Below are 15,423 nucleotides of genomic sequence, written 5' to 3' on the forward strand. Positions count from 1 at the left end.
ATTAGTTAGCTAGATTGAGTTTGTGTGAAGTAATATATGTTTATATGTATCCAATTATAGTTTAATATGCATTTGTAAGGTTTGGTACAGAATTGCATTTCTGTAGCTTAAAGGATATCCATTACAAGAATTCGGCCATTTGGAAAGGTCATTCACCTTTAGTTTTTTATAAGAATCTGCTGTGTGTTACTGACAATCAAGAAGTTTAAGAGACGTGTTAGCTCATGGGAAAGAGAATATTTAGAAGAATCACAAATATGATCATTTCATTTTTAGTTCTAGCCGTATATGGCTATGACTTTAGTCTGCTGACTAGTTGATTTGAAATAGTATAAAAACAGAGTGACACTTCACTACAACACACAACACACGTCCTTCACTCACACACACAGAAGGACTTCACTGCTTTTTCACACATACAAGAGGAAGGACACACGCATCCTTATACTACAGAAGACGTTTTGTTTACATTAGGCCTATACACAGCCTACGTCACAAACAGCTGCTAGAGCAGACACCTCTCTGACATAGAGAAGAAACAGACAGAGCTGATGCATCTCTTGAACTCTCTTGATACAAGATTTTGTTCCTATTTATTTTTGTTTTGCTACATCTAGCTGTAAGAAGAATTTAACTTTGTATATATTTTCAAGTTGTTGCCAAGTGTGACCAAATAAACTCACACTTTGTTTTAAGACAGCCTGGCTACTGAACTTTTGAACAAAACGCCTAAGACACTGTTGACATAACACGTGTCTGTGAGAAGAGAAGGTTTTTACACCCTCTCCACATTTTTACATTGGCGATTGCCAGCCAGTCCAGTTTTTTTTCCCTGCTCCTTGACAAAGGGGGGGAGACTCACACATTTTCATGATTGATCAAGTCTCGGGAAAAAACGATCAAAGAACCTAGAAAGCGGCGTTTGTGTTCCATCAGACAAGGATGCAAGGTCCAAGGAACTGAGCCAGCTAAAGACAAGAAATTCTTCTAAATAAGATATGGCATCTGATAATCAAATATGGAGGAAGAACAAGCTCCAAGAAGAAACTAAGTAAAGAACCTAGAAGGAGGCGTTTGCGTCAGATGTGGACAACAGTTCAATAAAAGTCGCGGGTGAGTTTTTCTATGTCTGTTTTCTCACCTCTAGCCAAAGTTTGTAACTTTGAAAAAAAAAAAAAAGGAAGACCCAGCCTACGAAGTTGATTGCTTCAAGCTATGGTTGGAAATCCAAGACTTTGTTTGTGAAAACGTAACGTTACGTACGTGAAGATTTCTGCCAAGGTTAGTTCCTAAGAAGGTGAGAAAGTCTCACATAAGAAAATATTGGGTAGTTGCCCAATAAGAAAAAATGTTGAATCAGGAACTGAGACTTCACGTTATTTGAAAAAGCTACCATTGAGGTACAACAGGCAGATGTATGTACTATTTGGTAAGCTAAGATGAAAGTTGGATTTTGATGTTTGAAGATGGAAAGTCCAAGAAGCAGGCAAAGAAAAATCAACAGGCAAGAACACTAAAGCACACTAAAGCACACTACAGCACACAATACAAGGAACAAGGCAAAAAGCTACAAGAAAATGATTCTTCCAAGAAAAAGCAACAAACGAAAGAAGAAGCAACGAAAGAAAGAAAACGCAACAAACGAAAGAAAAAGCAACAAACTAAAGAAAAGGCAACGAACAACAAATTTAAAGGACATTATTCATCTCTTGTTTTTTTTTAAGTGCACAAGGACTATCATACTAACAAGGGGTGAGTGTGTTTGTTTATATAATAGGGTAACATGGGATGGTTAACATCTCAAGGTTCAGAAGTATTTTCCTGTACCATCGGGAAATTGATACATTCCATATATATGGAATACAGGAATACATGCAGTAGTAAGGTAATTAATTAATTCCAGAGTGTAAAGAAGTTATTTAATAAGGAAACTAAGTTTAATGCTGCATGTAAATGTTTATGATGTTTATGAATATTTTAGCCCTGAACAACAGAAAATGTGTGTTATTACATGTGGTCATTTTAAGACACATAAATAGGGGGCAAGAAAAAGTTTTCAGAGAAAAAAGTATTGATTAAGATTGTGGAAAGAACTGTATGAAATTGAGATTATGGAAAAACATGGTGTTTAGTGTCTTACAAAAATCCTACAGATTTGGTTGTAAGAAATAATAAGTTAAGGATTGAACAATTTTTACAAAAATTCCAAACTTAGATTTGGTTATTAAATTAAAAGTAGTAGATTGTTCTAATTTATTTAAAACTACCCAGAGAAAATATTAAAATATGAAAGTTTTGTTCAATCTAAAAAATTGTAAAAATAGCAATTGTTAAAAGTCTTTGTAAATGAGTATTTCTGGTAAAAGTAAGGACTTTGATTGAGGGAGGAGTTTTCTCGGGGATATGGCCAATCGCAGTTTTTGGGCGTGACTCAATCTGTGAGCTTCACGAGATTGTGCTCTAAACAATTTTTTTGTCATTATTATAATCAGGAAAGTCATATAACGTAGTGTACATGATTTTTGGCAGATGTACAAACAAAATATGTTTAAAAAGTGTTAAAAAGGTTAAACATTTTAAAAACGAAAAACTAGATTGTTACCGAATTGTACAGTGTGTTGTATACAAAGCATGATAGCTAAGATTGACTGTAACAGATCATTCTCTGAAGAGTTTGTGACATACGAGGAGCCTATTACCAACAGAGAAATGCAGATCAAGTTACACAGACTAGTCGTCATGCCATGACAGTTTTCACTTCTGTGGATCAAAGTCTTCCAAATATCTGGAAGAGGGTTCATGGATGAGAAAAATGTATTTTTAAAAGGTATTATCACTTACTAAAGTAATTGTTTTTAAAAAATAAGATTTTTTGGGCCTTAACTTTTCTCGAGAGTTCATTGAGATTTTTGTAGACAAAGTATTTGTCTGAGTAAATTTTAATGAATTATATAGGCTTACTGTAGGGTAAATATTTTTAATTACAAGAGAGAACTTATATAAAATAATTTGAAGATCTAAAAAAAGTCCTTATTAATTTAGTATTTTTGATTAATATAGAGATCTCTCTCAGCCATTTTACATTCAAGTGTATGTGGGTGATGAGACAATTTCATTGGAAAAAAAAAAACATTGTCCAATGCTACAGATCAGAGACATTGTGGGTTTTGCACCATTTGTTTTGAAAAACATCTTATGTTACGCTAAGGGTGTTATTACAAGGAAAACAGGAGGTGTCAACACACAGCTTTGTCTAGTGGCAAATGGATGTTAAAAAGATCAGTTGTAGTGGTATTTAAAAATACATGAGGATTATATAGATGCAATATGAGGGATAGAACCACAGTTGTGTAAATTAAGGAAAAAGTCACTTATTCAATTTTTAGTGGACATTTATTGGAAAAGGATTTCCTGTGTTTATATAGATAGCGCTAAATATATTGGCACAATGGAATGACAATATTAAACTTTCTGTAAGTGTCTGCATTAAAAGCTGAACTTAAGGCTGCCATGTGTTTAGCAGTCAGAGTGACAGGCATGTGTGGCTCATTCAATCATACTGTATGTGAGGGATGGTTGGTTCTGAAAAGAGATTTCTACATGATCACATTTCTTTCAGAAAAAGAATATTTGGGAAAGCCCAACCTAAATTGTCAGTGTAAAGGAAAAAATACAATAATCTGGTAAGATTATTCTTTTACAAGATTTAATATTAGTCACAGGATAAAGAGGGGGACTATGACATTTTGTTTTAGTTAGAATCAGTACAGACTGATGAAGATAATATTTATTGTAAAAAAAAAAAAAATAATTCCAACAATAATGAATAGAGTTATTTTTAAATGAAAATATTTCTTTTTGCATATCCAGGTACCTGACTGACTAACTGATTGATTGATTTTTTTGTTTAAGCTAATGAAAGAAATTCTGAACTACTCATTTTAGAACACTTTGTCATCAAACTTCTGAATAATGTTTTATTTGTTTATAGAGCAATCCAAAAGGAAAAAGTAACCTGATACTACAAAGTATTGAGGAATTTGGCAAATCTTTATAGATTGATTATATTAATTTTTTTCCACCTACTAAAGGAGGATATTAGGATGTTGTTTTTTTTTAGTTAATGTTTCTTTTTGATAAATTAATTGAGATAATTCTAGAAAAAATAATATTTTTAACAAAAGCTAAGTTGTTGTGAACTTATGTCATATTCCATTGGGGTTGGATTTCAAACCATGGAATCAGATTATGATTTAAAATTTTACAGGACATGTATGCAATTTTAGGTATTTAGTAAAGTTTTTGTTTCTTATCATCTTAAATACTCAGGTATTGTAGAACGTATGAATAGTATTATAAAGTCTAAATAGGGTAAGATGATTCAAGAATAAGGTAAAGATTGGGTGACTTATTTACCTGCTACAGTTTTAGTTGAAAAACTTTATTATTTTTTTTAAACATAGGGTTTGTTAACTTTTTGAGTTAATGACAGGATGTCTTTTGAGATTAGCATACTCTGTTATTTTTATATAATCTGTTGTATAGAAAGAAGTGTGGTTGCAAACTTTGCAAACAACAGGTACAGGTATTTCAGAAGTTTGTTCACAAAATATGGCTAGGCCTTTGCTAAATTTAAATAGAAATGATGTCTTGAATGAGATTTCTACTTCTAATGAGTATGTTTAGTAATTTATTCCAGTAGCTAAAGTTATGGTTAAGAATTATAGATCTGAAGGTACCAGGGATGCAAACAGATGTCAACTGAGATGTCAATTGGAAAGATTATTTTGTTATTTTTAAGGTACATTGGAATTATACTTTTTGTTTCTAAAGAATTGGTAATAAATAATAAAAATAATTGGTAAAAATAAGAACTAAATGGGTAGGATGTAATCAGCAGTAATGTTTTAGTTTGAGGAAATACCTCAGTGACAACTGCTGCCGGAAATATATTATTGCATCCTATAGTTATTATATTTATTATCATGATATTATGTATTTTATTTCAAATCTGTATTATGGTTAGAATGAAACAATTTTATAAATTGATTAAGGAAGAAATGAAAAAAGGTGAAAAAATTATGACAGGTATTTTTAGTCGGAAAATTACTTCTGGCTTATCTGATCCTGTGATTGGCTGTGGTACATCTGGAACAACTGATTCAAAATGTGTATGAAAGGGCCATAAATGGAGTGTGCGTGATTTAGTTAATATAATAAATTATATTCAGGGGGAATTGTAGAATAATTATATTAATTTGGCTTTATAATCAAGATCTGTAAGTATGCAGTCTGGGTTCCCTTTTAAGCTTTGACATTGAAAAAGCTCATTCAGCTCAGCATAAGACAAATCTTGAAATAGCTAGGTTGTGTGCATGTCATTTTTGTAACAGTTGTTCTACATGTGCTGAGTTAATGACTAAGGTCAGTAGGTCAGTGGATTCACAGATAAGAATATACTCAGTATATCTGTCATAGACTTTATTGTAAAGATCTTTTTAAAAGTAAAAACATATATTATCTATAATATAGTTAGTTATTTGATATAGTTATTTAATTAGTTAGCTAGATTGAGTTTGTGTGAAGTAATATATGTTTATATGTATCCAATTATAGTTTAATATGCATTTGTAAGGTTTGGTACAGAATTGCATTTCTGTAGCTTAAAGGATATCCATTACAAGAATTCGGCCATTTGGAAAGGTCATTCACCTTTAGTTTTTTATAAGAATCTGCTGTGTGTTACTGACAATCAAGAAGTTTAAGAGACGTGTTAGCTCATGGGAAAGAGAATATTTAGAAGAATCACAAATATGATCATTTCATTTTTAGTTCTAGCCGTATATGGCTATGACTTTAGTCTGCTGACTAGTTGATTTGAAATAGTATAAAAACAGAGTGACACTTCACTACAACACACAACACACGTCCTTCACTCACACACACAGAAGGACTTCACTGCTTTTTCACACATACAAGAGGAAGGACACACGCATCCTTATACTACAGAAGACGTTTTGTTTACATTAGGCCTATACACAGCCTACGTCACAAACAGCTGCTAGAGCAGACACCTCTCTGACATAGAGAAGAAACAGACAGAGCTGATGCATCTCTTGAACTCTCTTGATACAAGATTTTGTTCCTATTTATTTTTGTTTTGCTACATCTAGCTGTAAGAAGAATTTAACTTTGTATATATTTTCAAGTTGTTGCCAAGTGTGACCAAATAAACTCACACTTTGTTTTAAGACAGCCTGGCTACTGAACTTTTGAACAAAACGCCTAAGACACTGTTGACATAACACGTGTCTGTGAGAAGAGAAGGTTTTTACACCCTCTCCACATTTTTACACCCCTCCTTCCAATCAGCTCTGCCCCCTTTTTCTGGCAGCTCAGGTAAGCTTTATAAATTTTGGACTTTTAATGTATGTAGAGAAGAAAAGACTGCAAGACATTTGCATGTGTCAACGCATGTGCAAATGTGAAAAAATGTCTAAAGAAACAAAAGTCAACAATGTTCGCTTTTATCTTCTTCTTTATCCACCTAGTAAATCTTCAAATCACCATGGAGGAGATTTACTAAAACTGGTGCATGCAGAATCTGGTGCAGCTGTGCATAGTAACCAATCAGCTTCTAGGTTTTATTGTCAAAGCTGAAACTTGCTGAAGTAAAGGCTTGTACATACTATAAGAAAATTGGGGAATATTTTCATCCAAAGAATTTTCTTACGATTTTCGTATGGCGTGTACACAACTTTTGACAGCCGATTCTGAATTTTCATACGAAAATTCCCGAAGGGACAAACGCGGAAATTTTTCTCATACGGGGACAGAACAAACAATTTTCATTTACTGTGTACTGTTTTTGTGCGATATTCGTACTAGAAAAATCAGAAAATAAAGACTGCGCATGATCAGAAACAATAAACAACAACAAAAAAAAGCCTTTGTCGCACGAGAATTTTTCGTAAGAATTTTCATTCACCGGTTCTGATTTGCTGTGAAACAACGAGGGAAATCGGTCGATCGTTCGCCCGATTTTCTTATAGTGTGTACCCCACTTTAGAAGCTGATCAATTACTATGCCCAGCTGCACCAGATTATTTGTGCACCAGTTTTAGTAAATAACTCTCTATGTGACTAACGGGAGTGCACCACTCTCCACAGGTTAGGCACTTACCGTATCCATATACCACTCATATCAATGATCGGCACAAAACATTTTTTAATTACAAAATCCTCCCCCTTCCTTCTCATACACAATTCTTCCTCCTTTTATACTGCTCCAAAGGCATATGGTATAGAAAAAGAAGGAACTTCCATAGCGTAATATTGTGTATTAAACTTTATTACAATAGGCTAAAAATCACAACTCACAAGGGACATAAAATTCCAGCTCATAAAGCATTGAATAAAAAACTGTGTCCTGCCAAAGCTGCTGGACACAGAATACATGCCAAGCAAATGGCGCTTCACCCAGTCCTCTGATGCATCACTTCCGGATCGGTGTTTGACGCCACTTCCAGTTGCCGTGTAGCCATGCTTTGACATGTTTCATCCTTCCGACTTCATCACAGGAGGTGGCTGCACAGCGAAGCAACTGCTCCTAAATACCAGCCCTCTAGGTTATACCGGCCATATAAAAAGTCTACCTGTCAGCGTTTTTTATTTTTTTAAACAGTGACTTATCTCCACTTTAAAAGAGAGGTAAAAAGGACTATACACAATGCCAGCCGGTAGGTTAATAGTAAGGTTCTGTTTATTACACAGGCTTCAACTAACTAGAACACAAATAGTAAAAAGTATTTTATCTATTGTACATGGTATTGACAGATTTTGACTTGTCTCATCTACACTTCTAAAGGAAAGGTCCACTGCTTGTTTTTTGTCCCCTAAGGTGGTGTTAAAGGAGACCTACTAATTGACTTTGGAGCTGGACCCGCAATTTATCAGCTTCTCTCTGCTTGTGAAGCTTTTAACAATATCATCACTTCCGACTTTCTTGAGCAAAACCTAGCACAGCTACAGAAGTGGCTGAGGAATGATCCTGATGCATTTGACTGGACAAGGATTGTCAAGTATGTGTGTGAGCTGGAAGGTAATAGGTAAGTTGCAAGTGTGTGATAATTGTGATTAAGGCTGGTCATACATTATGTGCATTTTGTTCCTTCAACCATGGATTGATGGTTATAGCCAGTGGTAGTGATGATATGGAAAAAAAATTCAGTTGCCCCATAACCACGTCTGTTAGGATGAAACGTATGTCAGGCGGTCAGGAGCAGTGGTGGTGTTAGTTCACCTGCAGGGATGCCGGACGCTGCGTTAATCTGAATGCCTGTTTATTTCTTTCTTCTTGTGAGTAGCATTTTTTCCTAATAGAAAATTGGTTGTATAGATGTTGCGCAATGAGCCTTTCCCTTCCTGGAACTAAAGTCTCCATACTTACCTGTCCAATAGCCCTGTGCTGGCATCAGCATCTTCTTCTGAGTGCCAGTTCCAGTTTTTACTGTGGGCCTTCAGTTGCACTTTAAAAACCACTTGCCGACCAAGCTTTTTCTGGCACTTTTTGTTTACAAGTTTAAATCAGTATTTTTTGCTAGAAAATTACTTAAAACCCCCAAACATTATACTTTTTTTTTTTTTTTTTTTTTTTTCAGCAGAGACCCTAGGGAATAAAATGGCCATCATTACAATTTTTTATGTCACAATTTGTGCAGCGGGTTTTACACATACAATTTTTTGGAAAAAATACACCTTAGGCAATGCTTTAAACACCTTTACAGGTTACCTGTTTAGAGTTACAGAGGAGATCTAGTGCTAGAATTATTGCACTCCCTCTAACGTTTGCGGCGATACCTCACATGTGTATTGCAAATACCATTTACATATGTGTGCGCGACATGCATATGCGTTCGCTTCTGCACATGAGCACGAAAGAATAGAGGCGCTTTAAAAAAAAAAAAAAATCATATTTTTTTTTTTTACACTGTCCCTTTATTTTTTTTTATCACTTTTATTCCTATTACAAAGACTGTAAACATCCGTTGTAATAGAAGTAAGAGTGGCAGGTCGCCCTTTATGAAGATATGTTTTTGATATTTTACTGTAAAAAAAAAAAAAAAAGGTTTACTTCCAGCCTGGACCGGAAGTGATGTCACGACGCCGCTCTGGTCCTCCAAGGCCATAGAGGTGATCAAAGAGTATCTACTCTGTGATAGCCTAGGGAGCAGCCGGCCGCACCTCAAGCGAACCGTCCGAAACAGTAAGCCTGAGAAACACAGACGAGTGGCGGGGGGGGGGGGGGGGCGCTCAGAACAGTTTAATGAGAAGCCAGCCGCCAGCTGCAAAAAACTATACTTGGGTTATGGTGGATATCTTCAGCCATAATCCCAGTAAACCACTTGCAATCCGCAACGTATATATACATATTGCGGTCGGCAAGTGGTTAACATAATGTACCTGTGTAAGTTCTATCCCTCTTATTGACTCATTTGTATGTATTACACCATAATTACTGTACCTAATGTATATATAATGCCCTGCCTAAGATAAACTAAATTTAGTTTTTAGCTCTACTGTAGTTAGTGGAGTAGGGCTCAGTTTCTTAGGTCTGGTCGGAGCTTCCCAGGCTAGGTGATTAAAGTGGTGTTCCAGCCGAAATGATAGTTTTTAAATAAAAATACCCCTATAATACACAAGCTTAATATATTCTAGTAAAGTTAGTCTGTAAACCAAGGTCTGTTTTGTTAGTTTATAGCAGTAGTTTGTTATTTTATAAACTTACAGCTGGCCGTGGCCATCTTAAGTGTGGGCATCTGAAGCCAGACTGTATTTCTTCCTGGATCTCATCCTTGCAGATCTCGCACATGCTCAGTGCAGCACAAGCAGTGTAATAGGTTTCAGGTCAGGTTTCCATAGCAACTGCAGTGTCAGAGAAAGTTGCTGCCCCTTCCCAGAAGGCATTGCAAACAGGAAGTGATGCAATGGGCCACGGCCAGGGAGGAGGAAGTGAAAAATGAATACAGCAGATATACAGTAGGTGCTGAGAAAAAAAAATTAAAAATATCCAATTTGTTTACAGTGCACAGTTTAGTGAGGGATGCTGAAGAGTTGTAAAAGTGGGTGAAACCCCACTTTAATTGCTCCTGCCTGTCTCTGGAAGAATTTTCCATGAGATAGATCAGGAGGGTCAATCACTCAGTTATGAAAACGTATCATACCTCAGACAATCCCTGCAGGGAGTGTCCAAAAGGTTGTTGGGGAAGGTACTAAATATTTGGGAGGCCTTTCCAGTGAGTTCTTCCTGTGCTAGGAGGAATAGAGTTCTCCTGGGGCTGCTACCCCTGGGAGGCAGCTATACTGAGTCAAGAATTGCAGTTTGGGCCTCAACAGGTACTGAGCTGAGGGCCTAGAGTTGATTAGTAATGAATTTTTGCTGGAGGGCACTCTTTTGAAGTCATGGGTTGGAGAAAAATCTTTTATGTCTCCCTCACTGATGAACTACCTATGGAACCTGGCTGTCAGACAGCTCCTGGGACATTGTAAATAAGACATGAATTTAGAAATTTGTCCTGCTATTAGTCTCTGATATCTTTTTTAGGGTATCCTGAACCCTTATCCCTCTCCCATTTAAGTTATTCAGCAATAAATTCTTAAAAGACATACCCTAGACTGAGCCTGTATTGTCGGTATGTATGTAATGGTGTCTGTGGCAGGCAGCCTCTAAAAAGGGAGACCTGGGTAAATTCTCAGTGGCCCTCTGGGGTAGGGCGCTACATATAATTACTTTACTAAAGCTGCCAGACCTCCACTTTTAGATTTGGAAATAACTGCGGTAGAATTCACATCACTATATTATTCCTATAGAGAATTTTGATTCATATTATCCTAAAGGACAGTGAAGTGAAGGCAACTAGACATGTATAAGAATTTTCTGGAAGGTATTAATGTTTCACAAAAGTAAAATATAGAAAAAATATGCAAATCTGTAAATGTAAATTATGATATTATATCAAATGTATTAGGCATATTAAATATATATATATATTTAATGTTACTGTACATCTTATAACTTGATGTTGATGGAATCTACCTTTCCTATTCCAGCACTGATAGAGTGTGCCAAATGAGACAAGGTTCTTACTTAGCTTGCTAAAAGGCTGGTCTGGTTCTATCCATACATTGGTATAGAGCTGATTTGGCATAGAAAATATATTAAACATTTTCATTAAAAAGGAACCTTTGCAGAGACTCCACACCTCTAAATAAGCATTGGAACATAAAATACTATACTTTCCCCCCAAAAAAGAAATAAACATCCGAAAAGGATTTAAGAACAATGTACATCCCAGCAAAAACACAGATGGTATTATTGCATTTGGAAAATATATCTTCCCTCTATGGGGTACAAATACATGTGTATGTCTTATACTCCACCATGTAACACAGGTCTCCTGTTATGTAAAATTCGCTTATTGTTCACTTATTGTTTAGGTTATATACAGTAGATATGTTTAATAGATAGGTCTGTTGGGGTGCTCTGTAGTAGTCACACAAGGAAGATTTGGAATGTTGGCTTTAAATGTTTGCAATCATAACACTTAGAAAATATAATCTATATTGTCCCCTTTTAGTGACAATGAGAGCTGTAAGAAGAAGGAAGAAAAATTAAGGAGAACAGTGACAAAAGTTCTGAAATGTGATGCTCTGAAGAAGAACCCATATGACCCGGTGGAGATGCCACAAGCCGATTGCCTGATTAGTTGCCTCTGTTTAGAAGCACCCTGCAAAGATGTGGAATCCTTCACCAATGCTTTGAGGAATCTTAAGGGCCTCATTAAACCAGGGGGTCACATAGTAATTCAGAGTGCGCTTAACTGTACTTACTATTATGTTGGCCCAAAAAAGTTTTTCCCTCTGGCCATTTCTAAAGAAGAACTGGAGATGGCATTTAAAGAGGCTGGCTATGAAATTGTGAAAATAAAAGTTACTCCAGTTCTTGAAAAGTCAACAGACATTTCTAATCAGGACAGCTATTACTTTGTCCATGCCCGTAAGCCATGTTCATAGGGCAAATGAACTTATAAAATACATATACCCAGGTCCTAATCAGTAATTTCTCAGGATGCATTCCAAATGTATGATATAATCAGCAAAGTTAGGGAAACAACATAGATCAATGAATTGCTATGCCAAGTTTAAATGTAATAACCAATATTTTTCTTAATTCAATGAATATTAGTAAAAAAATAATAAAAAACATTAATACCTTTCCAGGTCGGCCCACAATCCACAGTTAAGTGCCCGTCCAGCTCACCACTGAGGAATATATATTAAGCAAACAACATATGACGACATGAGCCAGAATTAAGTGCTCACTCCTTTATTGTTTTTATTGTTTTAAAACAGAATACATATAGTACAGGGCAGCAGGATCTCTTGTGCATTTCATGCTGAATAGCTCGGAATAATGCTTACTCACAGTTGGTGTATCAGTTCAACATCTGTTCTATCTGTACACACAGATGAATTCCAACCAAAGACTATTTTTGCTGCTTTGAAAATTATGACATAAAAATCATGGGAAACCGTAGATTTTGTAATTTTATACACCTGTATCCCATAATTTCAAATTGAATTATTTGTTAAATGTAGAGTTGACGGACAGCAATAAATAGGAATGCATCTATTTTTCTGCTCTCTATGTATTGTAGTGCTACTCCTGTAGGAGCCTCTGGTACTTTGCCCAGGTCTTCCCCACTTTTGCCCCGCAACCAGGCAGAAGGTAATTTCACACAGCCAGGTGCACACACAATTCCACTTGTTGTCTTCACTGATCAGTCTAGGGGTTGTTGTTTTATTTTTGGAGAACTTGGATAGGGAAGGGGATTAAGTGGTATACTCCAAGAATAGAACTACAAGGGGGACTCTATTTGATCTCTTATTCAAGCTCTGGTGAAGTCCTTGCTGACAGAAGATAAAAGACTTGTTCTTGGTAGTAGCATCAAAGTCGTTTCAGGATTGAGCCTTTTAGTAGCAGTAGTAACTGGACAAAACTTGTCAGAACACTAGCCAGTGTTCCCTTGTCTGGACCCTTAGCTGAATATATAGCACACCAGAAGGGGTTAAGAGCACAAGTCTATAGATCCTTTAGGTTGTCTGTACTCACAAAATGTTCAGGGATAGCTGTTTGACTCCTCCAACTTCCAAGCGACACTCTATACCAGTGATAGCAGTCCAGATCTTCAATAGACAGCCCCCTCAGCCAACTCTCTGTAGAACCAGGGTCACTCTCTCTCTAACTTCATGAACCTTCATGAACATAGAAAAAACACACACAAAAAATGAGCTTCATGGGGGTAGGTAGCTGAAGTCCTACCTCACCACTGGTCAAAATTTGGGGCTCCTAGCACCTATGGTTACGGAGATATGGGGCTCCTTGCACAGCCTGTCTGAAGCTAAATACAGTACAGCGAGGCCAGTTTAAATACAAGCTGGCACACGCTGTTTGCGGCAGACTGAGAGGATGAGCTCACAGTGCTTCTGACTTCTTGTCAGAGGCACTGAGCTCAATGGACAGCTTTGAGCCTTGGACCAATGGTAAAGCACCATTGGTCCAAGCTGTCCAATAAAAATGCTGCAGTGGAGGCTCACCTCTCACTGTAGTCTCAAAGAAAAGACAAATGCTCCCTTCCAGCCCAGCCCTCTTAACTACAAGGAAAATACATGGGTTTATGGGTATAAGGTTTACCGACAATTCCATGTTTTTCTCACACAGTTAAGAGGGAGAATCTGCTGCTGCTGAAAAGGTACCTTTTTAATCAAACTAAATGATATATTATTATGCTATATGTTTGTAGCAATAACTCTCAGTGGAGCCTGTTACCTTCACTCTCCTTCCCTCTGTTTCACCGACACCGGGTCTAGGGTTCCGTTGAGTTTACCTCTGGACGATACACACACCAACACTTGAGTACGTTTTCAATGCTTTATTAAACGATTTACTAAGGAAGTAGCAGGAAAGAGGAGGAAGAGAAACTGCAGAAGAAACTCAAATATCTTCTTGTAAGATTCTTGACAAATGTCCTGGTAGAATTTGGATATTACAATAGAATGCGCTCCCCTCGTGGGACACACTCTTTGCTCGCCCTGATAGGCCTCTCTCCCTTGCCTAGCAGCCAGTACGTAGCACGAACAAAAGTCTCTGCCACAGACTTGTTTGGGATAAACCTGTACGATCCTCTGCCACAGGATGTATTGGTCTTTCTGCAATGAACGTCAGTCACAGTGCTTGAACCTTTAAGCCAACCCAGCAACACTATGCTGTATAGTTACTTTTAGGATACATCCTCCAACCGAGTCACCAGGCCCCTCTCCAGACCAGCACGTTGCATGATCCTTCCATGACGGGTCCTCCCCTGGGATCTCCTCGGTTGTCCAGCTTCTTCACTCTGGATAGACAGCTCAGGACCATTCCTCAGCTGCTGTGGTAGGCCCCAGACAAGCTTCTGGGCCCACCCCTGCTCCGCAGCGACGTAGGCCTCCGGAACGGAGGACCACGAGATTGCTCTCTAACGCATACCTGTCGGCCAGGAGGGCCAGCAGGTGGCTGTAAACGAACCCCACAATATGGCGTCTGTCCCATAAATACCCTCGCCCAGAATGCAACTCGGAGGACCACCTCCACCGAGTTGTCTCCGGGACAGAAAAGCATCCATACGCTTCGACACGTTGCCTTTCCAACACTGACCAGTGATAACAGCGACACCCACCGGTCAGTATGGAAACACACACAACGTCAGCCAAGCTGGAACAGAGGCAAACCTAACCTTCTTAACGAACAAGTTACTAAATTTACCTAACATATGGTAGATCACAAATCTACCAGCGCTACATGTTATAACATAATAATTTATTATTTATCTATTTACTGTAAAATTACTGGTTTGAAGTTATAACTTCAAACTTCAGTAATTTGTCCGTTAAGACACCTGCTTGAGTACAGATTTTGAAAATATAGTAAATTACCTTAACCCCTTCCTGACCAGCCGCCGCAGTTGTACTGCGGCAGGTTGGCTCCCCTAGGCGAACCGACGTAACTGTACATCAGTTCGCCTTTTGATCACTAGGGGCCACGCGGGAGCCGATGCGATTGCCCGGCAGGCGCGATGACCGCCGGGGACCCACGATTGCTCGTGACAGATTCAGGGGAGGGGAGACAGATCGTGTGTTCATAGCAAATATGAACACCGATCTCTCTCCTCCCCTAGTCAGTCCCATCCCCCCACAGTTAGAACACACACTAGGGAACACAGTTAACCCCTTGATTGCCCCCTAGTGTTAACCTCTTCCCTGCCAGTGACATTTATATAGTAATCAGTGCATTTTTATAGCACTGATCGCTGTATAATTGTCAATGGT

General features: G+C 37.6%; 1 protein-coding gene across 1 annotated transcript in view; it reads left to right on the plus strand.

Moving 5' to 3' along the window:
* LOC141111105 (nicotinamide N-methyltransferase-like) overlaps positions 1-12,691 on the plus strand; it is a 30,175-nt gene extending 17,484 nt beyond the window's left edge. The window contains exons 2-3 of the mRNA XM_073603121.1: positions 7,901-8,108; positions 11,637-12,691. Of these exons, the coding sequence (XP_073459222.1) occupies positions 7,901-8,108; positions 11,637-12,072 (644 nt within the window). The 3' untranslated portion in view covers positions 12,073-12,691. The remainder of the gene's footprint in view (positions 1-7,900; positions 8,109-11,636) is intronic.
* Positions 12,692-15,423: the final 2,732 nt, after the last annotated feature.

This window comes from Aquarana catesbeiana, linkage group LG10 (assembly GCF_042186555.1).
Source record: "Aquarana catesbeiana isolate 2022-GZ linkage group LG10, ASM4218655v1, whole genome shotgun sequence".
NCBI lineage: Eukaryota > Metazoa > Chordata > Amphibia > Anura > Ranidae > Aquarana > Aquarana catesbeiana.